Here is a 23997-nt window from a genome sequence, read left to right on the forward strand (position 1 = left end):
AAGCTGAAGAAGTCACTATATGGCTTGAAACAATCTCCCAGAGCATGGTTTGACAGATTCAGAAAGACCCTGATTGTTTTTGGCTACACTCAAACTCAATCTGATCACACCTTGTTTGTGAAGCGCAGGGGATCTTTGGTGTCAATCCTAATTGTTTATGTGGATGACATTGTTGTCACTGGGAATGATCTGAGTGAGATTGATAGTTTGAAGAGGAACCTGCATAAGGAATTTGAGATTAAGGATCTTGGAGAACTAAGATACTTCTTAGGCATCGAAGTTGCAAGATCGAAACATGGAATTTTTATCTCTCAAAGGAAGTATGTCTTGGACCTTCTCCAAGAGACAAGGAAGCTTGGAACAAAGGCAGCTAGCACCCCCATTGATCAGAACCATAGAATCAGTGCATTAGAAGGTGAACCAGTGAAGGACCTTGGGAGATACCAAAGACTTGTGGGTTGGCTACTATACTTGTGTATGACAAGACCGGACATCTCCTATGCAGTAAGTGTAGTGAGTCGATACATGCATGCTCCATGAGACCAGCACTGGAAGGTAGTTGACAGGATCCTTGCTTATTTGAAGGGACATCCAGGCAGAGGCATATTGTTTACTGATCATGGACAGTTGAAGCTAGAGACCTATACAGATGCGGATTGGGAAGGATGCCTTGATGACAGAAGATCAACTTCAGGAGTGTGCACCCTAGTTGGGGGTAACCTAGTCTCATGGAAGAGTAAAAAACAAACAGTTGTGGCAAGATCAAGTGCAGAAGCGGAATATAGGGCCATGAAACATGGAGTTTCAGAACTTCTCTGGATCCGTTCTCTGTTAGAAGAAATCAGTGTACAGGTAGAAGAACCTATGATGCTATACTGCAATAACCAGGCAGCAATCAATATTGCCCATAATCCAGTCCAGCATGACCGGACTAAGCACATTGAAGTAGATAGACATTTTATCAGAGAAAGGGTAACTTCTGGAGAAGTTTGTCTTCCATACATTGCTTCTGATCTGCAGCTTGCTGATGTTCTCAGAAAAGGTGTTGCGAAGGATAAGCTGGAACATGATCTACGCAAGTTGGGAATGTGTTACATATATTCCCAACTTGAGGGGGAGTGTTGAGTGGGCCAATTTATGTTTAGTTTGTTTTCTTTTAAATTAAGAAGTTGTTGGGCCTTGGGCCCATTAGTATTTTGTTTTTAAAAGAATTGTAAGTACTTAGTTTGAGTTGCCGCCCTACTAGGGGCATCTTTGTAATATCTCATATTTAAGTTAATTATAAGTAGAATGAGGGGCTGGCGGCTAGGGTTATGAATCACTATCCTAGTTGACCTTCTTCCCCTTTTCTTCTCTTTCCTCTGTCTATTGCTGAAACCCCAAACTTTCTCCTCTTCCTTTCACAAGAAGCTTGGCTGAATCAGCACATAAGGCTTTCTACTGATCCAAACGAACCTCTTGAACTTCCTCCAGTATTCTTACAACTTGCAGTTTTTCCCAATGTCTATTTCTAAAGTCATAATGCATGAGTTTCCCAAATGCCTCTCCAACAGCCCTGAATGTCTGGATACACCAAGTGTGCAACGATATTGCCTAGATGTGAATCCAGATAAGGTACTGGCCAGGTGAGTTCCTTACCTGTCCAACCAGTGGTGTTCATGGCCTTAATGTTACTTCTGGGTAATGATACTTTGCTTTTGCTTCTTCCCTCAAAATCTCGTCCCTAATTTCACTACTCTTGAACATGAAGATGAACAAACCTGCATTGAGTTTCCTTGCTGCCTGAAAACCCCTCCCCTTCATTCATTCTCCACCCAGCATTCCACATCTCTTTCATTTGGATGTGTCCAAAAATCTTTCGACTAAACCTGCCTGTAATACATACCTCTAACCGATTCTTTAGTTTTCCAACATCCTTTACCACCACTCCTCAAACTGCTTGGGCCATCCTATAATGCCTCTTGGGATAAGTTTATCAACCTCTTTGTCTCCAAGTTCAAACCCAAGGAAGAATCAAATCTGGATTTTTCTGATTTTTTTTCAGATGAAAACCTCAAAAAATATGAACCCTCCCACAAATGAACATGAAATCACCACTAAAAAACATATTAGCTCAAACCCATTTAGAAACTAGTGTTTTCAACAATAGAATGATGCTCCAAGTGTATAGTCTACTAATGTCAACAATTGGCAGTGATGACATTAGTAGTCAACCATGGTTAATGTAGTTAAACCTTCTTTCGCAGGTTCATTTGGTGGTTTCTCTAGTGCTGATTGTGCCTACCCTGCTCTGGACATGATTGAGCCTTAAAAAAGAGGGGATGAGCTTTTAGTTGTTGAAGTGGTTGTGGGGAAGTTAGGTATTGATTTGGGTTGTAGGAGGAAGGACCCGAAGATGTGCGAGTCGGTGGCTTCAACGTCTGATTCGAAGAAGACAAGATTGTCGAACAAAACTTACAGAACCGAAAAATCAGTCGTCTTGAACCCTTAGTTTAGGGAACTTCCACTTGTCATATTGAGATGAAAATCTACAAAATTTTTTTGATGAATAAAAAAAATGTGCTCTCATTTTTTCAATGATGAGCTTAGTTTAGGGAACTATAAATGTGCTCTCATGCTGTCAAATTTCAGCTAAATTGACCAGGATTTAACTGGACAAACAGTCACTCTTTCTTTTCAATGATGCATTCTGCAGCTTTTATTATTCCACCCTTCAATTTTTTTTCCTTTCCTTTCAGACATACTCAGAGCCTTCTTTTAACAACTTGCATAATTGGACAAGCTTAGTTGGGTTGTGTGGGTCAATATGAAGTGGTCTAAGAAAGGAAAAAAAAATCTATGATTATCCTACTCCTACATATTTCTTTTCCTTGGTATTTGGTCATTGCAATTTGTTGGTCATATATAAGTAAGGTTTTTGGTTTTCAAGAAACAAAATAATATTTTATGCATTGGCAATTCCAAGCAGTTTCCACCTAAAAATTTCCTAACCATTATTGGAAGTTTCTTTGCATGCTTATAAATATCAAGGAATTCTCATCACTATAATGCTTTTGTTCTGTTCCTAGGCTCTTTGTTTTGCCGTCTAGTGGAAAGATGGGTTATGTTGCAGCTGTTGAAAGGTAATTTTTGCATTTTGTTGGGAGGCTGAAGCATCTAAAATATTTCCCTCATTTATTTATTTTTTGAACTGCAGATTTCTCAAAATAATGGCAATGGTGTGGGCAGGAAGCCAAGTTACTAAGGTTGTCAGAGCTGGCGGGTGCGTCATAATCCTTTTTTTTCGCATGCCTAGTTTAGTATTAATAAGTAGTAAAGGTTATAAATCTTCTACTTTTCTAATTTTAAAACTTCCCAAAATTGCTTCTTACTAGAACCTTATAGTCGACTATATATATATATATATATAGTCGATTACTTGCAACAAAGTACATTATTTCAACAAAGAATACATATATATATTCGATTACTTGCAACAAAGTACATTACATTATTTCAACAAAGAATATATATATATATATCTATATATATATACACACACACACTAAAATGCAATGTGCCAAGCTGGAACTTTCCTGCTCTATGGTTTACTATTTCGATTACTTGCAACAAAGTACATTACATTATTTCAACAAAGAATATATATATACATATATATATATATATATGTATATATATACACTAAAATGCAATGTGCCAAGCTGGCACTTTCCTGCTCTTTACTATTCGATTACTTGCAACAAAGTACATTACATTATTTCAACAAAGAATATATATATATATATATTTACACACACACAGTAAAATGCAATGTGCCAAGCTGGCACTTTCTTGCTCTATGGTTTATTCTAAAAGCCACTTATCTCTTTTCTGGTTTCTTCTTAAAGGTATCTATCTTTTTTCCGTTTTTTTTAAATTCTCTAATTTTAAAATTTACTAAAATAACTCAAGTGACCAATCACCTTTAAGAATTTTAACACTCTTCATTAAAACACCATTAACTATCTCTCTCTATCCCCTCTTTCCCATTAACTCTTTTAATAATCTCCCATTAATTACGCCATTAACTCTCTCCTTCAATAACTCATGCCTCTAATTCTCTCTCATCTCCATTACTTCATTAAATTGCATAAAATTCATTAACTTTATCTATATATCATTTCAAGTTAACTATATATAAATAGTTAAACTTTAACTATCAGTAAAGATTAATTATATTGAAATTGAGATATTCAAGGATATATTATTGCACTAAATAATGTACTTCTTTTAAAATTATAATTCATTTGAAAATAATAAAAATAAATTTTTAAGTTACTTAAAGAAAATAAAAATAATTATTAATTATTGTTAATAATGAAAATATCTTTATTAATATAATAAAAATAATTTAATTAATAAAAGGAATAAAATAAATTAAAAATGAAGATCAATTTAAAATTAATATAAAACTAATACAAAATTATCTAACAATTATTAGTTTTATAATTAAATTTTATTAATTTAAAACCAACTATTTTAAATTCCTTATGAAACTTAATTGAATATCTCAATTATTTAAATTTATTTAAATTTAAGTAAATTTATAATTGAATTTATTTAAATTCCTTTCGAAAAAAGTATATTATCTAACAATTATTGAATTTATTAAATTTATTAATTATCAGTAACTTTAATGTCTTTGTTATCGAAGAGACAAGGGAAAGGAGGTATTTGCACTCTTTTCCCAAAACTATAGGGGAGGCCTTTGTTAGGGTCAAAACACAAAGGTGAATTATAGAATTGTTACAAGATGTTTCTTTTTATAATTTTACCTAAAAATAATAATAAACCAATAAAAATAATAAAAAATCTTTTCCAAAAAATTAATAAAAATCAGCATTAAGATACAAATAACCCCAAAAAATAATATCTTAGATGGACACCATTTAATTGAAAATGTCATAAAATTCCATCTATATAGATATAGTCGACTACTTGCAATAAAGTACATTATTTCAACAATAACCAACAAAAATTAATAAAAATTTGCATTAAGATACCAAAAAAAATACAAATTTATCTAGAGAATAGGAAAATAATACTTGAATTGAACTTAGATGGACACCATTTAATTGGAAATGTCATATAGGCCCATCTTCAATTTTGTTTATAAATAAAGCTTGTGCGTTGCATGGGTCCTGACTAGTTAAAATTAATAAGAAAAGGTGACTTAACCAAATTGGTTGTTATAATGTCGTTGCAAGCACTTTGTTCTTTGAAATCGATTGCTAAGGCTTAATGGTTGACTCTCACGCACATCCAATCCTTTTCTCTGGTAGTCAACTATGAGATTCTAGTAATCTGGCTACTTAGTGCTACTAGGTCGGCCGTATGACAACTATCTTTCTAGTAATCAACTACTAAAGGACAGTCTTACCTGGATTGCTTTAGTAGTCACTCCTTAGGTTCCGAAACATGATTTTTCTTTTTTTGTTCAATCACTTAAATGTGATTGGCCACAGTTATTTGTTCAATTTTAAAACTAGAAAAATTCACATGCACACGCACACACACACACACACACACACACACACACACACACACATATATATATATATAGTAAAGAAAAAGAGAATAAAGCAACTATTTGTGGAGATATATAATTGGTCCAAATTTTAGGATTGAAAATAGGTGTGATCTAGACTTGTTACTGTCAATCCATGGACAGGAAAATAATAATAAGGAAATAAAGGAGAAACAACCAGTTTTAATGTGGTTTGACCCAATTTCCAATCACAGAGTTTATAAGAAAAAGTAAGTATGTTTTAGAAAATCTTATTAAATAAAAAAGATAGGAATAGAGAAGGCTTTGCAGCCAAAGTAAAAGCACATAGCATGCAAAAGAATGATGTACAAACATACAAATCACAGATATTGCCAACCATCAAAAAATTTTGCAACATTCACAATGCAGCTCCGTTTTAATTTTTAACATCAGGGTCAATCAACATTGTAAAAGATAATGTGTCGATTGAACCCCAAAAGTAGCTAAAAAAAGACTCATCCTCTAACAAAATCCACCTACCTTACTCATCTTGCCTTTTTTATTGTACCTTCCTTCCCCAACCTTTGATTCTCTTGAAAGACCCTTTTTTTTTTTTCTTTTTACTTTTTCCCACTTCTTTTAGTCACTATATGGATCTTTGACTTTTTTTTTTTTGATCAGAAAAAGCGACTCATTAAATTAAGATCTGAAGTTAAAGTTAAGTACGAATATTGGAACATTCAAACCAACCTCGAATAAAAGTTTACACTTTTGCTCAAAACAAGTGATGTCTATCTCCTTGAAGGTGGTATTGAGTTCCATTGATGGGTGACATCTCCTTGTAGGCATGCCTGTAACTCTAAGGTGCTGAATTAATTTGCTTTTTTCAATAAATGACTAAATTGTGAGTCTCCTTCCACTTCCAATTCTCAGAAACAAAGCTGTTATGCTAACCTCAGTCCTTGCAACAATGTCAGTATTTCAGCCCAAACCGAATTATGAATGCCAATTGGCCCTGAATACATAGCCACCACCATTCCTAAATGGTTCTTGAACACCCCCCTATTCCTGCCTACCCCAGATTGCACAGAGAGCTACCATCAATGTTCAGCTTCATTTTTGTTTTCATCCAGAGATTCAAATCCAATCTCAGATTATCTTTACTTCTATCTATTTGTACCACTTCTGACCATTTTCTATCTCATTTATTGAGAATATTCAAAAGAGTTCCAATGTTTTTACCCAATGTATGGCCCTGACTTGTATGCCTTCTATGACCTCCTCCATTGACCTACTATTGTCATTGAAAATTCTTTGGTTTCTTTCTTCCTAAATAGTCCACGCTTTTGCTGCCCTTACTGCCCTCCACATAATTCTCCCTCTTTTTTGGCTGCCTTAGGAAGATGGGATTGAATAGGCTTACCACATCTTGAGGGGGAACCCACCTGCTGTGGGGACTTTGAGGCTTAATGTACTTTATTAGGATAGTCCCTTTTGTACAGTTCACTTTTTATGTTTATATGTATTCCTTTTATTTCTTTCTTTCTGCCCCACATGGGCATTCTTGTAATTATACATTCTCTTTAATATATAAGTGACTCTTTGGAGTGGGGATTGACAACATTGATACTCCTAATTCTATTCTCTCTCTTTTCTGTTCGACCAAGAAGGTTTACATGGTATTAGAGCAGGTTATCTGTACCAGCTCTCAACATCTGGTTTCTACTCAAGATTGAAGGATTGTCTCAAGTCACTTTGCCTCCTTATTCAGTTCTGGTTTGAAGTTTTCTGTAGGCTGTTTTGATCAGTCGATATCAGACTCTGTCCTGGACCTCTGCGCCTACAGCTTTGGGGTTTTCTTTGGTATTGGGTGTACCTTTACTGCAATAATATGAATGACTCGCTATTCACTCAGTTTCTGGGTCATAATGATAAGATTATGTAGGAGAGATGGTTGAGTGGTTCTAGGCGTAGCATTGGAACTGCTATGTAGGCTTTTGTTTACTGAGGGTTCGAATCCCTCTCTTTCTGTACCTTCACCTATGAAGCACCAGACCTGCATAAAATATCGGATTTGGTGTTGCCCAAAGGAGTATTACTAATATCCCATTGCCTGGTCTGGTTCGAATCAGTCTGGAAAGGGTTTTGAGTTCTTCTCCTGGTGTCTCTTCTGGAAAAGTCGCCTGACACTGACAGACTGAAGTGAGCTACTGTTGAATCTATTTTTTCTTGGCTATTAGTGTGTTTGGACTGTTATTTCTTGCTGAAATGGCCTCTGATAGAGTAGATGTCATTCCGGTGGAGCTTAATGGAGCAAACTATGGAATGTGGAAATTTCATTTTGATTTTTTATGTTGAAGGAAAAGGCTTGGAAGTAGTGGTGTTGTAACCAGCTGAAACTGATACTAAAGCTTTCCAACAATGGAAGTTGGATAATGGAAAATTGTTTCTTGGATTCTAAGCTCTATAGAATCCCATATTTCTGTACCTATGAGGAGGATGAACATTGCTTATGAAATGTATTCCTATCTGAAGAAAGCATATCATCAATCTAATATGTGAAGGCAATATCAAATTGAATAAGAAATATTTGTATACTCTCAGGGAGATAGGAAGATTCAAGAATATTACTCGGGTTTTCTTGACGTGTGGGCTGATATGAGCTTGTTAATATTGAACTTTTAACCCGATATAATGTGTGAAGTATCTTCAACAACATTTTGAGAAAAGTAATCAGTTCCTAATGAGGCTTAGATCTGAATATGAGATAATCAACTCAAATATCTTGAGTAGGGTGTGCCCTTCTAGATTTAGATTTTGTATTGGGAAAGCTATGTAGGGAGACTTCTTACTGCTACTGTACTTAAAGGGAAAATGGTAGAAGAATGTTTGTACCACTTATGGTGGTAAGAAATCATCTTCCATAGACTTCTCCAAGACCCAATGCTATGAATGTAAGGGTTTGGCCATATTGCTTCTCACTATAAGAAGAATGTTTGTACCTATTGCAAACAACATGGTGACATCATTCCGGATTGTCCTGTTCGTCCTTTCAAGGGTGTTCACAAAAAGACTTAGCCCCGTGCTTATGAAGTAGCATAGAAGGCAACTGGCACTTTGTCCACTAAGGGGGACTAGTAAACGTGTACGTGCATTTGCACGTAGTAGTATTTCTAAGACAAAACTATTTATAATTCATGGGCAGTTTCTAAAGTGAGAGTAAAGGGTATATATGCCCTCTTTATGCTTGCTGTATGCTTAGACAAGGGGGGTGCAAAACGTTTAATGAAAATTCCAGAAAGAAGGGTCATTCGCTCTTTTATAGGTAGTATAGATTCATCAGATAAAGGTGACACTACAGTTTCTATGAGTGAGGAGAGGATTCGGAAATTGGTATCATATGCTATCTCTTTTGCTTTCTCTATTACTGACTTGTCTGGTAAGTTATTTGGTTATTGTTCTTCCCCCTCACATGTTTGGATTTTTTATTCTAGTGCCAAAAACCACATGACAAGAGCCTATGCCAATCAACCAAGTCATCTCACTAAAATTCCTAATAAACACATTGTAATTGTTAATGGTGAAAAACTAAGCATCATCTACTTGTCCCTAAAACTTTCACCTGCCATGCCCCTCTCTTGCTATGACATTTTTTGTTCCTAATTTGACTACCAATCTCATTTCTGTTGGCTAACTTGTTGAAGGAAATATTCACACATTTTCTCATGATGGTTGTTTGATTCAAGACTGACACGCTGGGACGGTGAAAGAAAAGGGGTGTAGGTTGGGCCATTTGTTTGTGTTGGAGTTGGAGAAATCTCAAACAAGAGCATCTTCAGCCTATATTAGGCCCCGTTTGGCGCATCTTTCCACATGGTCTTTTGGCTGTTTGCAAGTCGGGTAGATCACTCTGCGGTCTTTTTCTGTTTGGTTCGTAACAGATCTAGCTGCCAAAAGTCGGTGTGCCGAAAAGACGCGAGAAGCCCATTTTGGGCTGATTTCGGGAAGCTCCAAATGGAGCTTTTCACGTCTTTCTAGCTTTATTTTCGCACGGAAAGACACGAAAAGATGCACAGAAAGACGTGCGGTAACCAAACTAGCTTCGATCTACTTAGATTTTCATGAAAAGCTCAATGCGTCTTTTGATTGTCAGAGCTACCAGAAGATCTTTCCAAAAAGACTTGCCAAATGGCCCCTTATTTCTTCCACATCTATTTTTTTTTGAGTTAAAGAAATAATGTTTGGGATTTGTGGCATAAAGGATTGGGCCATCCATGTTTTGATAAATTGAAGTTTTTGATTGATTTTGGTTTAATTATGAACAAAACTCCTATTCGTACTCTTGATGCTTCATGTACTGTATGTTGTTTAAGAGTTGTACTTTACCTTTCTCTCACAAATCCAAGCATGCTACTCACCATTTGAGATTATAAACAGTGATGTTTGGTTTGCTTCTGTTATCTCAAGGTTAGGATGCAAATACTTTGTATTGTTCATTAATGATTGTACCAAATTCACATGAATTTACTTTCTACGACACAAATTGGAAGCTTTTTCAATGTTTATGCTATTTCATGCTATGGTACAAGCTTAGTTCAAGGCAAACATCGACATTCTTAGCTCGGACTTGGGGGGGGGAGAATATACTGGTGCAGATTTTCAGGCATATTTGAGGAGTTATGGAATCCAATATTAACATAGTTGCCTAGGTACTCCTCAGCAAAATGGTGTAGCAAAATGCAAGAATGGGCATTTCCTTAGTGTTGTATGGGTACTTCTTTAGGAATCCCATGCTCCACCTTCCTTTTGGGTAGAAGCAACCAATACAGCTATGTGTTTAATCAACTACCTACATTCTTCTGTTCTTGCTAACATCTCACCCTTTGAGAAATTTTTTGGTTGTTCTCTTGATTTATCTAATCTCCATGTCTTTAGTTGTGTATGTTTTGTGCATCTTCCTTCTTGTGAATGTTCTAAACTCACTGCTCAGTTTGGCATGTGTGCCTTTGTGGAATATAGTTATGATCACAAAGGATTCTTGTGTTATGATCTTGTTGTTCGTCGTATTAGAATTTCATAGAATGTTGTGTTTCTTGAACATATATCCTTCTTTGTTGGAGTTGCTAGATTGTCTGCACCCTCTGTCTCTGTTTTGCAGAATTTTGATTCGGAGGATGTTCCTCCATCTGCTGTGAAAAATCTTCTTGTCTTCACTTGTAAGTGGTTACATGCTCTAGAACCTATACCTGCCCCCCCCCCCCCTCCCTTCAATATGCTCCAGAACATCATTCTTCAAATCCTCCTGTAAGTGGTACTCTTCCCTTAGATACTACTTCTTCCAATGCTAATTCTTCCCAATGTTTTAAAATGCGGAGGCGTTCCACTATCTAGAGGCGTGAGGCATAGTTTAGAATGCAACCTTAAGAGGAGGGGGGTTAGGAGGAGGAAGGGGGGGGGGGGTCTTGTCGAAGCGGAGAAAGACCCCCCTAACTAAAAAAAAACAAATTGGGCTGCATCGAAAAGGGGGTGGGGGGGTCTGGGGGGTGAAGCCCCCCAGCCGAAGGGGAAAAAGGCAAACCACTTTCTTTCCCCTTATCTTTTCTTCCCTTCCCTTTCCTTTTCTCTTTTTTTCTTCTCTTTCTTTTTCTTTCCCTACCCCTTTCTTTTCCTTTCCTTTCCTTTCCTTTCCTTTTTTTTTTCTTTTTTTTTTCTATCTTTTTATATAAGATGTGCATGAGGCGTACGCCTCTAGCATGCCTCACGAAAAAAGCGCATGAGGTGTACGCCTCTTGCACCTGAGGTGTATGCCTCAGAGGTGTTAGCGCCTCTGGCATACACCTTAGGGCGTTTTTGGGAGCGCCTCCCCTGGAGGCGCGCCTCCAGGTGTACGCCTCCCATGCCTTTTAAAACACTAATTCTTCCATTCCTCTTTCTCTCCCATGCCATTAGGAGTTCTCACTAGAGAGAAGCCATGGATGCCAAGATTAGGGCCTTAAATGAAAATGATCTTGTGTGCTTCTTCCTACTCCTTCAGATGCCCCCATTGTTGGGAGCCATTGGGTTTACACCATCAAACTAAAATCAGATGGCTCTCTTGATTGGTACAAAGCCCGACTAGTTGCTCAGGGTTATAGTCAAGAGTATGGCATTGACTATGAAGAAACCTTTGCAGCAGCTGCCAAGATCACAATAGTTCGTGCTCTTCTAGCTTTATCTGCTATCCAATCCTAGATCATCTGTTAGTTAGATGTGAAGAATGCGTTCCTTCATGGACAATTGAAGGAAAAAGTCTACATGAAGCCTCCTCCTGGCTATTGCAGTGATCCTTCTTTGGTATGTCGTCTGAAGAAATCTCTATATGGTTTGAAACAAGCTCCCAGGCTTGATTTGAGCATTTTCGAGATGTTGTAGTAAACGCTAGATATAGTCAGAGCTCCTCTGATCCCTCCCTCCTTGTTAGGAGATGGCCTTAGGATATCACTATTCTCTTGTTATATGTTGATGATATGTTGTTGATTGGTAATGATAATGAAAACATTCAAGAATTGAAGTCCTTACTTAATGATTCCTTTCACAAAGTACTCGGGGGTACTTTGTTTGCTAGCAGAAATGTGCTTCCAATCTTGTCAAACTTGTTAGTCTCAATGATGAGAAGCAAGTTGATACACCTCCGGAGCTGAATGTTAAATTATCTAAATCTGATGGCTAGTTGCTTCCTGATGCTACTCTATAATTCTAACTTGTAGGGTCTCTCATCTATCTCAACATGACTCGTCCAGATATTTCACATGCTATTTAGGTTGTTAGTCAGTTTGTCTCCGCTCCTCGTTAGCCTCATATGATTGTTGAATATTGCATTATTTGCTATGTTAAAGGCACAATTTCTCAAGGGCTGTTCTTCTCTTCCTTCTCTCCCATTCAGTTGTGAGCATATAATGCAGATTTGGCTGGTTGCCCTGACACTCGTAGATCTACTTCTGGATGGTGTGTTTTTATGGGTGATTCTCTTATCTCTTAGAAGTGTAAGAAGCAACAAACTGTCTCCAAGTCTTCAGTTGAGCTTGAGTATAGAGCTATGTCCTCAGTTTGTAATAAAATTGTTTGGTTGCAGTCTCTCTTTGTGGATCTTGATAGTCCACTTCCTACAACTATTCCTCTCTATGCAGACAACACTAATGCTATCAAGGTTGCATCTAATCTTGTCTTCCATGAGAGGGCTAAGCACATCGAGGTGGATTGTCATTTCATTAGAGATCTCTTCACCGTGGATATTGAGTGGCAATTGTTAAGTTGACTGTTTTTTATGTATTGTTGGTTCGGCTGATAAGTGTACATGTTAGTTTGTATTGGGTTTTAAGCTGTTAGGTACTGGGCCTTTGTTATTGGGCCTAAGTCTGTTTAGTGTTTTAAGCAGTCTGGGTGTCCCATCACTAATCAGGGGCATTCCAAACATTTCATGTAACACTGTATTGTAATCTACTATAAATAATAGTACTGTCGACTGGGTTACTAAGTTCGACATTCTCAGCACTTGTTTGCGTTCACCTCTCTTCTACTACTTCAGTTACAATCTTTCAGCAAACATGGTATCAGAGCATTGAGTGATCTTCTGGTTACAGCCGACGCCATCTCTTCTCTCTTGCTTGCTTTCTCTCCTTTTTCTTTCTTGGTTGCTGCAGAAAAAACCCTAGGGTTGCCGTAGAACAAAACAGGGTTCGAACCTAGGGCTTCTCTTGGTTGTAGGGCACAAGGGAAGTAAGACCCAGAAGTTGATGCCCTACTAGACTGCTTCTAGTAGTTAGTTGCCATTCGGCTGCTAAGAGAGGTCTGTATAGGACAGACCTAGGTTGAGGACTGATTTCAGCAGTCCTAGTATTGGTTGTAGGGGTGAGTACTCTCTACAGTTGCAGAAGTCGAAGCCCAAGTGAAGTCTGCATAGTGCAGTGGTGGAGAGCTCTCAGTTTCAGGTCGGTTACTTGCTCACAGAATTCTTCTTGGTGCTGTAACTAGTCCACTTCAGGACTGTGACCACTTCGGCTAGTCTGAAACAGTGTTATCTACACAAAGTCTGCATCCAAGATGTCTTCAATTTCCGGAGAGGTCTCTTCTAGGGATAACAGACCTGGTGGGAGGTCTTCAAATCTGGAGAACCCGAATCTGCACAGCTTGTAGATTACAAGTGTGTTGTTGGATGGATACAACTTCAGGGAGTGGTCCGTTTCTGCAATGCTTTTTATTACTTCCCGTGAACTCACAAGGTATTTAGATGGGAAGAAGAAGGAACCAGAAGTTGGCAGTGTGGAGTATGCAATGTGGCGCAAGGAGAATTCCACAGTTATGTCCTGGCTGCTTGCTTCTACGACTCCTCGAGTTGCCAGGACTGTTCAACACTTTCCCACAACAGCTAAGATTTGGGAAAAAGTGTCAAAAAACTATGGACAAAAGAAAAACAATGCTAGAATTTACAGGTTGAACCAAGACATTGCTGCTTTAAGGCAAGGGGATATGACAGTTGCAACATATTTTGCAACTCTGGAAGGACTGCGGGAAGAGCTTGATCACCACTTGATTCTGGATTGGGAGAATGCGAAGGACAAGGAGAGACATGATAATTAGATTGAAGAGAGCAAAGCCTTTAAGTTCTTGGCTGGCCTGGACCCAGTGTATGAGGGCATAAGGTCACAAATTCTTGGAAGAGATGAAATGCTCGAGTTACATCATGTTTATTATCTGGTAAGGAATGAAGAGGTTAGGAGAAAGGAGATGCAAGTTGACACTTAGAAGCAACCAATTGAAAAATCTATAGAACATTCAGCCCTGATTTCTACAAATCAAAAGGGGAACAAATATCTAGACAAAAGGCATCTTAAGTGCACTCATTGTGGAGGTGAAAGACATGTAAAAGAAAAGTGTTGGGTCCTGTATCCTCACCTGAAGCCAGCTGCATTGAGAAAAGACAAGAAGGGACAGAAGGGTCAAGCGGCAAGTGGGAACCATTGTCACTAGTAACAATGGTGATAACTCACAGAGTATACCAACAGTGGCTTCTTCTTCCATGGGGCAGGTTGCTAATTCCTCCGGAGCCGGTACCTTGGGCTTCACTGCTGATGAGGTAGAGGTCCTTAGCCAGGCTTTAACCCGTCTAATGAGTAACTCTTTTGCTTCCTCCTCTCTTGCAGATCAGGTATAGTCTCTGCCTTTAGTGCAACTAGTCCTATTGACTCTACGTCTTGGGTTATTGATTCCGGTGCAACTGACCACATGACACATATGTCCTCCTTATTCTCTTCATATCACTTGTTGTTTGGTCAGGATAAGATGAGAGTTGCTAACGGGTCTTTCTCCACCATCTCTGGCAAAGGGGTGGTTGACCTAAGCAAGGACCTCTCCCTTAAATTAGTTTTGCATGTTCCTAGTCTTACCTCAAACCTTTTGTCTGTTTCAAAACTTACCAAAAATTTGAACTGTAGCATAACCTTCTTTCCTACTCATTGTGTCTTTCAAGACAGATTGACGAGGAGAACGATTGGGAGCGGTCATGAGTATGGAGGCCTCTACTATTTTGATGCAGACATCGGTTCAGCTTTACAAGCATCTGCTTCTAGTGGTCCGGAGAATGTGGAGTCAATAGCTAGGTTGCATCTGTGGCATGCTAGGCTAGGTCATTTACCTTTTTCTTCATTGCAAGTGTTGTTTCCCGAATTGTTTAAGGGCATTTCAAGTCAGAGTTTAGTCTGTGAAGTGTGTCAACTGTCAAAACAATGTAGAACTGTTTATCCAGTTTCCAATAATGAAATTCAAGCTCCTTTTGATTTGGTTCATTCTGATGTTTGGGGCCCTTCACCTATTGTTTCTATTGATGGCTTTCGTTACTTTATCAGTTTTATTGACCACTACTCTCGATGCACATGGATCTACCTGTTAAAAGGACGAGATGAAGTGCCACGGATAACCATGGCATTTTGCAAAATTATTGAAACACAATTTGACAAGAAGATTAAGCAATTCCGGTCAGATAATGCTGCTAAATATTTTGAAAAATCCTTGAACTTGTTCATGGAAGATGCTGGCATGCTACATCAATCATCTTGTGCTAATACCCCACAACAGAATGGGGTTGCTGAGCGCAAGAATAGGCATCTATTGGAGACAGCTTGAGCCTTACTATTCTAGCACAAGGTTCCCAAGCACTACTGGTCTCAAGCAGTACTTATTGCATCATATCTGATAAATCGGATGCCATCTAAGGTGTTGGGTATGAAAACCCCTTTCTCTGTTCTGTGTCCTACCCTTCCAGACTTTCCTCTTCCTCCTAGGGTCTTTGGTTGTGTATGTTTTATACATGTACAGGATCCAAAGAAGACCAAGCTGGATCCTAGGGCTACGAAAGGAATCTTTTTGGGGTATTCTCCTACACAAAAGGGTTACAAGTGTTATGTTCCTATCACCAAGAGAAAGTATGTCACCAGAGATGTGGTCTTTTTTGAGTCTCAATCCTACTTTCAGTCTTCCCAGAATCCTCTTCAGGGGGAGACTAGTGGGATGGAAGAGGATTCTTATTCTCCCTTCTTTTTTGTTCCTCTATCTGCCTTGGGCCTTCCATCCTCTCCTTCTACTCCTCCTAGTTGTGGCATCCCTGGTGAACCTAGTGAGGCTCCCACTGTGCCTGCTACCTTTCCTGATACTGCAGATGTTCCTGAGGGCTCTAGTAGGCAACAGAAAGATATAAGAATCACCTACAACAGAAGAAAAAAGGGCCCTCAAACTCATGACAGCAACCAGTTGGACTCGGATCAATCTATCTCCACAATCCAAGGTAATCCCAACACACATACTTTTGATTTGGATCTTCCTATTGCTCTTCGTAAGCCTATCCGTTCTTGTACTGGTACTCCTTTGTGTCTGCTCTTTCTTTTGTACATGTTCCTTCTAGGTACTCAGAGGCTGTGTCTGACCCAAGGTGGAAAGAAGCTATGAATGAAGAGATGAAAGCTTTAATGAAAGCAAGGACTTGGGAATTAGTGGATCTGCCAGAAGGGAAGAGCACTGTCGGGTGCAAGTGGGTGTTCACTATAAAGCATAGGGAGGACGGGTCCATTGAAAGGTACAAGGCCCGACTTGTGGAAAAGGGGTTTACTCAAAAAGAAGGGATTGACTACAAAGAAACCTTTGCTCCAGTAGCGAAGCTTAACACAATTTGGGTTTTACTGTCATTAGCAGCAAATTTTTCATGGGAACTCCATCAGTTGGATGTGAAGAATGCCTTCCTAAATGGTGATCTTCATGAAGAGGTATTTATGGACCCTCCACCAGGCTACGACTTTGATAGAAAGGTGTGTAAACTGAGGAAAGCATTATATGTCCTAAAGCAGTCTCCTCGTGCATGGTTTGAGAGGCTTTGTGGGGCCATGAAGAAAGTGGGGTACACTCAGAGTGGTGCAGACTATACCTTGTTCATAAGGAGACAGGATAGCAAGCTTACAACACTTATTGTTTATGTGGATGATATGGTGATTACTGGGAATGACCTGGAAGAGATCAAAAGACCAAAGGATTTTTTAGCCTCTGAATTTGAGATCAAAGACTTGGGCCATTTGAGATACTTTCTTGGGATTGAAGTTGCTAGATCAAGAGAGGGGATCTATATATGTCAGCGGAAGTATGTACTTGACCTCCTAGAAGAGACAGGCATGATAGGGTGTAGACCAGCAGATACCCCAATAGAACAGAACCATGGTCTACAGGAATCAGTAGGGGAGGACTACTGTGATAAAGAGAGATAACAAAAATTGGTAGGGAAGCTGATATATCTATCTCTCACCCGACCAGATATTGCTTATGCTGTGCATGTTGTCAGTTAGTTCATGCACTCTCCAAAGATCCCTCATATGAGAGCAGTTGAAAGGATTCTCAGGTACTTGAAGACTTGCCCAGGAAAGGGAATTTTGTTTAGAAAACACAAAAAAATTGAAATTGAAGCTTATGCTGATGCAGATTGGGCCGGTTCTGCTGGGGACTAAAAATCAACTTCAGGATATTGTACATTTGTTGGAGGGAACCTGGTTACTTGGCGGAGTAAGAAGCGGAATGTGGTTGCTAGATCAAGTGCGGAGGCTGAATATTGAACTATGGCTCATGGTGTTGCTGAACTTCTGTGACTTAGGACCCTTCTTGGTGAGCTTGGCATAAAAGCTGTGACAACAAGGCTGCCATCAACATTGCAAATAACCCAGTGCAACATGACAGGACAAAACATATTGAGATTGATCGACATTTTGTTAGAGAGAGAATAGTCTCGGGAGAACTCTGCATTCCTTGTACTCCATCCGAGATGCAGATTGCAGATGTGCTGACTAAAGGGTTGGCTGTAACAAAAATCTTGGACCTTCTTGGCAAGCTAAACATGACTGACATCCATGCTTAGTTTGAGGGAGAGTGTTAAGTTGACTGTTTTTATGTATTGTTGGTTCGGCTGATAAGTGTACATGTTAGTTTGTATTGGGTTTTAAGCTGTTAGGTACTGGGCCTTTGTTATTGGGCCTAAGTCTGTTTAGTGTTTTAAGCAGTCTGGGTGTCCCATCACTAATCAGGGGCATTCCAGACATTTCATGTAACACTGTATTGTAATCTACTATAAATAATAGTACTGTCGACTGGGTTACTAAGTTCGACATTCTCAGCACTTGTTTGCGTTCACCTCTCTTCTACTACTTCAGCTACAATCTTTCAGAAAACAGTAATAAAGGTAACAAGACAATGTTGGGTTTTGGTAATTTTTGAGACAGAGTAAATTAGTGGTGAAATCTAGAAGATGTAAGGCAGATTTGAGGGGGATCCCCTTTCCTAGCTGAATGTCTCCCTTTCCAGAAACAATGGGAAGAGATCCATCATCAATTTTTACCGTATCATGCCTTGATGAGAGATGGTAAGAAGTGAATAATGAGGATGAATTTGTCATGTGTTCAAAAGCTCCTGAACTAATAACCCAAATGTTTGATGAAGAAGAATGAATAGCACTAAGGGTAGATGTTATATCTGTTTTTACAAATAAGAATGAAGCAATGGATGATTGTTTCAACCAAGCCATAGCCCAGTTGAGGATTTCTACCTCTTCGGTTGTAAATTCTGGGAAGTTTTTCCCACATTAGAAGAGCTAGTACTGTTACCCTTAGAAACACTATCTGCAACATTTACATTGGCTACATAACCTGACCTGAACTGTAGTTGGGATCCTTGTTTGTCTTCTTGTCCTTCCTCAAGGCTGCTGGTTTCAAGTGTGGATGAAGACTCCAGCAAGTATCCTTAGTATGCTTCTCTCCTCCACAGTGAGAACATTTCAAGTTCTTCTTATCCACCCCTTTTCCACCCTTAGAGCTGCTGGAAAAGAGAAGACTGCTCAATAGGCTAGAGAGAGACATCAATTCCCATTTCTTTCCTCATCTCCTCATTCTTAATTAGATAAAACACATGATGCAGATCTGGAAGTTCATCTCTCTCTAATATTTGTGCTCTAATTCTTTCATATGAGTGGTCTTAACTAGCAAGAAACTTGAAAAATTTTCCTTCTATTTGCTTGTCATGCCTTTCTATATCTTTGGTGCTATCCCACTCAAGGACTAAGTGGATATCAAGTTCTTCCCACAAACTTTCTAGTGTAACAAAATAAGTTGCAACAGTCGTGTCTCCTTGAGTCAAACTAAAAATGTCTTCATTTATCTTGTAGATTCTTGCTATGTTTTTCGTTTGATCACAAGTGTTGTACAGTTTCTCCCAAACCTTATGGGCTGTGGTACAGTGCTAAACAATCCTTGCAATTTTAGGAGTCATAGAGGTTAGCAACCATGACATCACAGTTGCATTTTCCTTGCACCACTTCTGTAACTAGGATCGTTTTCCTTGTGCTCCTTAATCTTCCCATCAATGTAACCTTGCAGCCCATGGCTCACCATGGACCATCTTGTTGAAATGACCCATTCCCTATAGTTGTATTCATTTAGTTTCACATTATTAATCTGTACCATGGGATTTCCAAGATGAATAATATTGTCTGTAGTCCTTGAACCTCCAGATGAGACTTCACTTGTGTTGGAAGACATCCCGAACTCACAAAAAACTGTTATTTGAATAGTAGAACAGGTCAAACAACACTTCCCTTTGCTAAAACTCCAGAAAAACTGGGCTAGAGAGCACACAAATCTCTTGGACTGATGCTACTTATAGTTTAGTGGCTAGAGCACGAACCTCCTGGACCAATACCCCTTACAGTCCAACGGCTAGACCTGTTAACCAGGTTTCTCTAGAAGTCCATATGACTACTTCAAAGTTTCTTGCCTTACCTGGGCATACCAGCAACTATTCTGGGCCTCCTTGGAGATTTTTTCCAGGAAAAAACCCTAGAAAAAACTTCAGTTCACCACAGCCAGCAGCAACTCTCTCTTGTTGTTCCAGCAATAAAAGAAGTTTAAGAAGAAAGAGGAGGTGAAGAAGAGGGTAGACGAGCAGAATAAGAGGAGATTACAGCTCTAACACCATATTTGTATTCAGATTCTTGATCAAGAGAGGAAGAAAGAAGAAGAAGAACAGAAATGGAGAATAGGGTGGCACCCTCTGTCCAACCCATCAAATTGTTATTTATACTAGGGCAACAATAATACATGAGTTGACAATATTACCCTCTATTAGTAAGAGGTAATGTAATTCAAAATAAAAGAAGGCCTAGGCCCATTCTTAATAACAGTACAGAACAATACAGCCTAACAAGAAATAAACAAAACATAACATAAATGGGCTGAAGCCCATACTGTTAAGTCCCACAACATGCCTTATGAGAAGGAACCAATGGAATGTAAGTAGGTGTTCACCATCAAGTATCATGCTGATGGCACCATGAGAGGTGTGAGGCTTAGCTAGTAGCCAAGGGTTATACTCAGGTGTATGGAGTTGATTATACGGAGACCTTCTAACTAGTTGCTAAAATGACCTCAATGAGAGTTCTATTTTCCTTGGTAGTGAGTTATGATTGGCCATTATATTAGTTTGTTGTTGTCCTTCTTAAATGGGGACTTGATTGAAGAGGTTTATATGTCACTTTCTCTAGGCATATATGGTATGGAAATGAAGAGCAAGGTGTGCAAGTTGAAGAAATACCTTTATGGCCTCAAGCAATTCCCACGAGCTTGGTTTGACAAATTCAGAGCTGCACTTGTTGAGTTTGGCTATACTTCGGTTACCTTCCTTGCTATTTATGTTGATATTATTGTGGTTATAGGGAGTGATACAGAGGAAGTTCAAGCACCCAAAAATCTACCTCAGAATTTGAAGTTAAGGACTTAGGGGAGTTGGGATATTTCTTGGGAATTGAAGTTGTTAAGTCTAAAGATGGCATCTTTATCTCCCAACAAAAGTATGTATTAGATCTTCTTATGAAGACTCAGAAACTTGGTGCCAAACTTGCTTTTGCACCTATTGATGCCAACCATAAGCTTTCAACTAATGATGGTGAGCTCTTGGCGGGCAGGGGAGTGTTCCAAGGACTTTTGGGGAAGTTACTATACCTTTTGCATGACACGGCTAGATATCTCATATGCTGTCAGTGTGATTAGCCAATTTATGCATGCCCCTAAAGACACACATATGGCTGTTGCAGAATGGGTTGTTTGTTACTTGAAGGGAATTGTGAGAAAGAGTATTCTCTTCTCTAGGCATGGGTATTGTATATGATAATCCCTTAATGTTGTACTGTGATAACCAGGCTACAATTAACATAACTCACAATCCAGTTCAACATGATAGGACAAAACATATCGAGGTAGACCCGGCATTTTATAAGAGAAAGAGTGGCTTCCAGAGAAGTTTGTCTTCCTTTCAGTGCCTCAGATCAACAGTTAGTAGATGTTTGACCAAGGGTGTCCCTAAGGAAAAGTTACAGCACTATGTAAGCAAGCTGTGCATGATTGATATCCATGCTCAGCTTGAGGGGGGGGAGTGGAGAGATGATGGCAGAATGAGCCATAGGACATTATTATTTTATTTATTTTGGTCCATGTATTTCTTAGTTAGTGGGCCTGTTTTCTTTCTGTTATTACTGTTTTTAGTGCTGGCTGGTAGACCTGTTCACGGGCCGGGCTTCGGGCTGAGCCCCATTCAAATTTTGGCAAAAGCCAAGCCCGTGCCCGGCCCATGAACAGATCTACTTGCCGCCCTATTAAGGGTATACATATAATTGTGCCTCTTCCTCCTTTCCTTTTCTTCCATCTTCTTTCTCCATTGTTTCTCACTCTTCCATCTTCTTCTTCTTCTTTCCTTCTATTTTCTATTTTATTTCAGATTATTTTAGGTGGGATCTACGTCTGCCTATAATCCAATTCAACATAGAATGAAGCATATTGAAGTTGACAAACACTAAAAGAGAGTAATTTTTAGTGAAGTGTACCTTCCATTCATTGCTTTTTTATTAGTAGATATACTCAAAAGGAGTCCCTAAATCTTGGTTGTGGCATTATGTAATGCAAACTGGGCAGAATTAATATCTATGCTCAGTTGGAGGGGGAATGTTATGAAGTTCTTTCTATGTTTATTTCTTTGTTTATTTGTTTATACTGATGTGTCATACTAGTGTTTTTCTTTTTTATGTCTCACTTGTACACTCATTAGTAGTTGGTAGGGGTGTTTTTGTCATTGTGTATAATAAAGAATGGGGCTGCACACACACATCGTTAAGAGGATTCTCTTCTCATTCTTTCTTCTGTCTTGGTACTGGTATTCATCAACCATTTACAGGTTCTCTTTAGATTAAAAACCCTAATCTGATCAAGTTTTCCAAGTATTCTGCATTCCAAAAATCAATCTGTATTGGAAATGACAAGTAGGATCTTTTTATAGGCCAGGCCTCAGGCTTGGCTTTACACAATTCTGGGCTTGGGCTTCAGGTTAGGCCCATTCATATTTTGTCAAAAGCTGAGCCCGCCCGGTCCATGAACAAGTCTAATGACAAGTTTACATGTCTTGTTTGCAATTGATGGTGTATGTCTATATAATGCCTTCTGTCCACTTATTTTAAGACATGCTTCTTGTGCAGGGCCCTTGCTCTTGCTCCTTTTGTCGATAAAGGATTGTCATGGTTCACCGTAACGTTCAAGTTTGAATCTCAAGGAAAGGTAATCTGAATCCCAAATCTCCCCATTTATATATAAAAGAAATACCTACATTTGTCTTATCAACTGTAGGTTTAAAACTACCTTACTTTTCTCCTTTCTGTTTCCACTCCAGGCATTTATGGCAATCGTGAGTCTCTGTTTTATTCTGGCTCTTCTACTTTTCTTTGTGGTTACACTGCTTTGGGCATGATTCTTTTGCCTTTTTAGTGGTTTCTTGTAAGTCTTCTTGGCAGCTTATTTTCTCTTGACGCCAAACTTATAGGCAATATTGACATAGATAAAGTTTTAGTTTTGCAGTGAAGTAATTTTCCCTTCCAGTTTAATTTTAGTTCATTTTGCTTCCAGTTCACATTTGGCTCTTCGATGATTCGATCATTTCCATTTTGGTACCAAGTTGAAGGCCCTCCTTTACAACATGGCTTTCTGTTTTTTGAGCATTCTTTTAAACTCTTTTGTTACTTTATTCTGGGAGTAGGTTCTCTATGATTTTTTTTTTTGGCGGGCGGGGGGTTGCCAAGAGAAAGTTTGTGGCTGTCTAGAGGATATTGGTGAGGTTTTGAAAGTTTCAATGGAAGTAGACAGTATTTCTATTGAGGTGATGAAGTCAGAAGTCAGGTTAAAACTAGGGCTTAGTGGGCTGAAAGAGTTTATGGTTAGTATTCTTATTGGAGTTTTAGTGTTTAGTTGTTATCGTAATAAATAGTTTGAGATATGGAGTTTTAAGAATTTCATCTTTTTGTGTTTGTAGTTAATTAAATAATGTTTAAATCTATTAATTCAAAACAGTATTTTAGGAACTTCATGAAAAAGTTACTTTGCCAAATTTAAGCTTACAGATGTTTTGGACGATTCAAGAGCTTAGGGCGATTGATCTAGGAGCCAAGGATAAGGGCTGTGACACATGTAGCCTAGCTTTTAATAAGGTTCAATTTGAATGTGAACACTGTAGAAAGTTTCTGCACTTAAGCTAGAGTTTAACAGGTATCGCTAGTTTCAGCTGAGCAGAAAGCTCTTGATTTCCTAGATGATATTGGTGGGGGTTTTGAAAGTTTCAATGGAAGTCTTTCTATTGAAGTGATGAAGTCACAGGTCAGGTCAAAACTAGGGCTTTACTAGGCTGAATGAGTTGACGGTTAGTATTCTTATAGGAGTTTGAGGGTTTAGTTTTTATCATAACAAATAGTTTGAGATATGTAGTTTTATGAATTTCATCTTTTTGTATTTTCATAGAGTACACGTATTTTGATCAGTTATTTGAAGTTTCAAGAGCTTAGGGCAATTGATCTAGGAGCCAAAGATAAGGGTTCTGACACC

The 23997-nt window shown here is 38.6% G+C and overlaps 1 protein-coding gene across 2 annotated transcripts in view; it reads left to right on the forward strand.

Annotated features, from left to right (window-relative positions):
- The window catches only part of LOC104604181 (uncharacterized), a 47660-nt gene extending 24200 nt beyond the window's left edge, over nt 1-23460 (forward strand). Inside the window, exons 6-10 of one of the 2 annotated variants that reach the window (XM_019198891.2) lie at nt 3069-3122; nt 3197-3262; nt 22605-22683; nt 22796-22899; nt 23029-23460. In XM_019198891.2, coding sequence (XP_019054436.1) covers nt 3069-3122; nt 3197-3262; nt 22605-22683; nt 22796-22873 — 277 coding nt within the window. In that variant the 3' untranslated portion in view covers nt 22874-22899; nt 23029-23460. The other variant, XM_010268448.3, reaches the window with a different exon arrangement.
- The last annotated feature ends 537 nt before the right edge of the window (nt 23461-23997 follow it).

This window comes from Nelumbo nucifera, chromosome 2 (genome assembly GCF_055504915.1).
Source record: "Nelumbo nucifera cultivar China Antique chromosome 2, China Antique-T2T, whole genome shotgun sequence".
In the NCBI taxonomy this organism is placed as follows: Eukaryota; Viridiplantae; Streptophyta; class Magnoliopsida; order Proteales; family Nelumbonaceae; genus Nelumbo; species Nelumbo nucifera.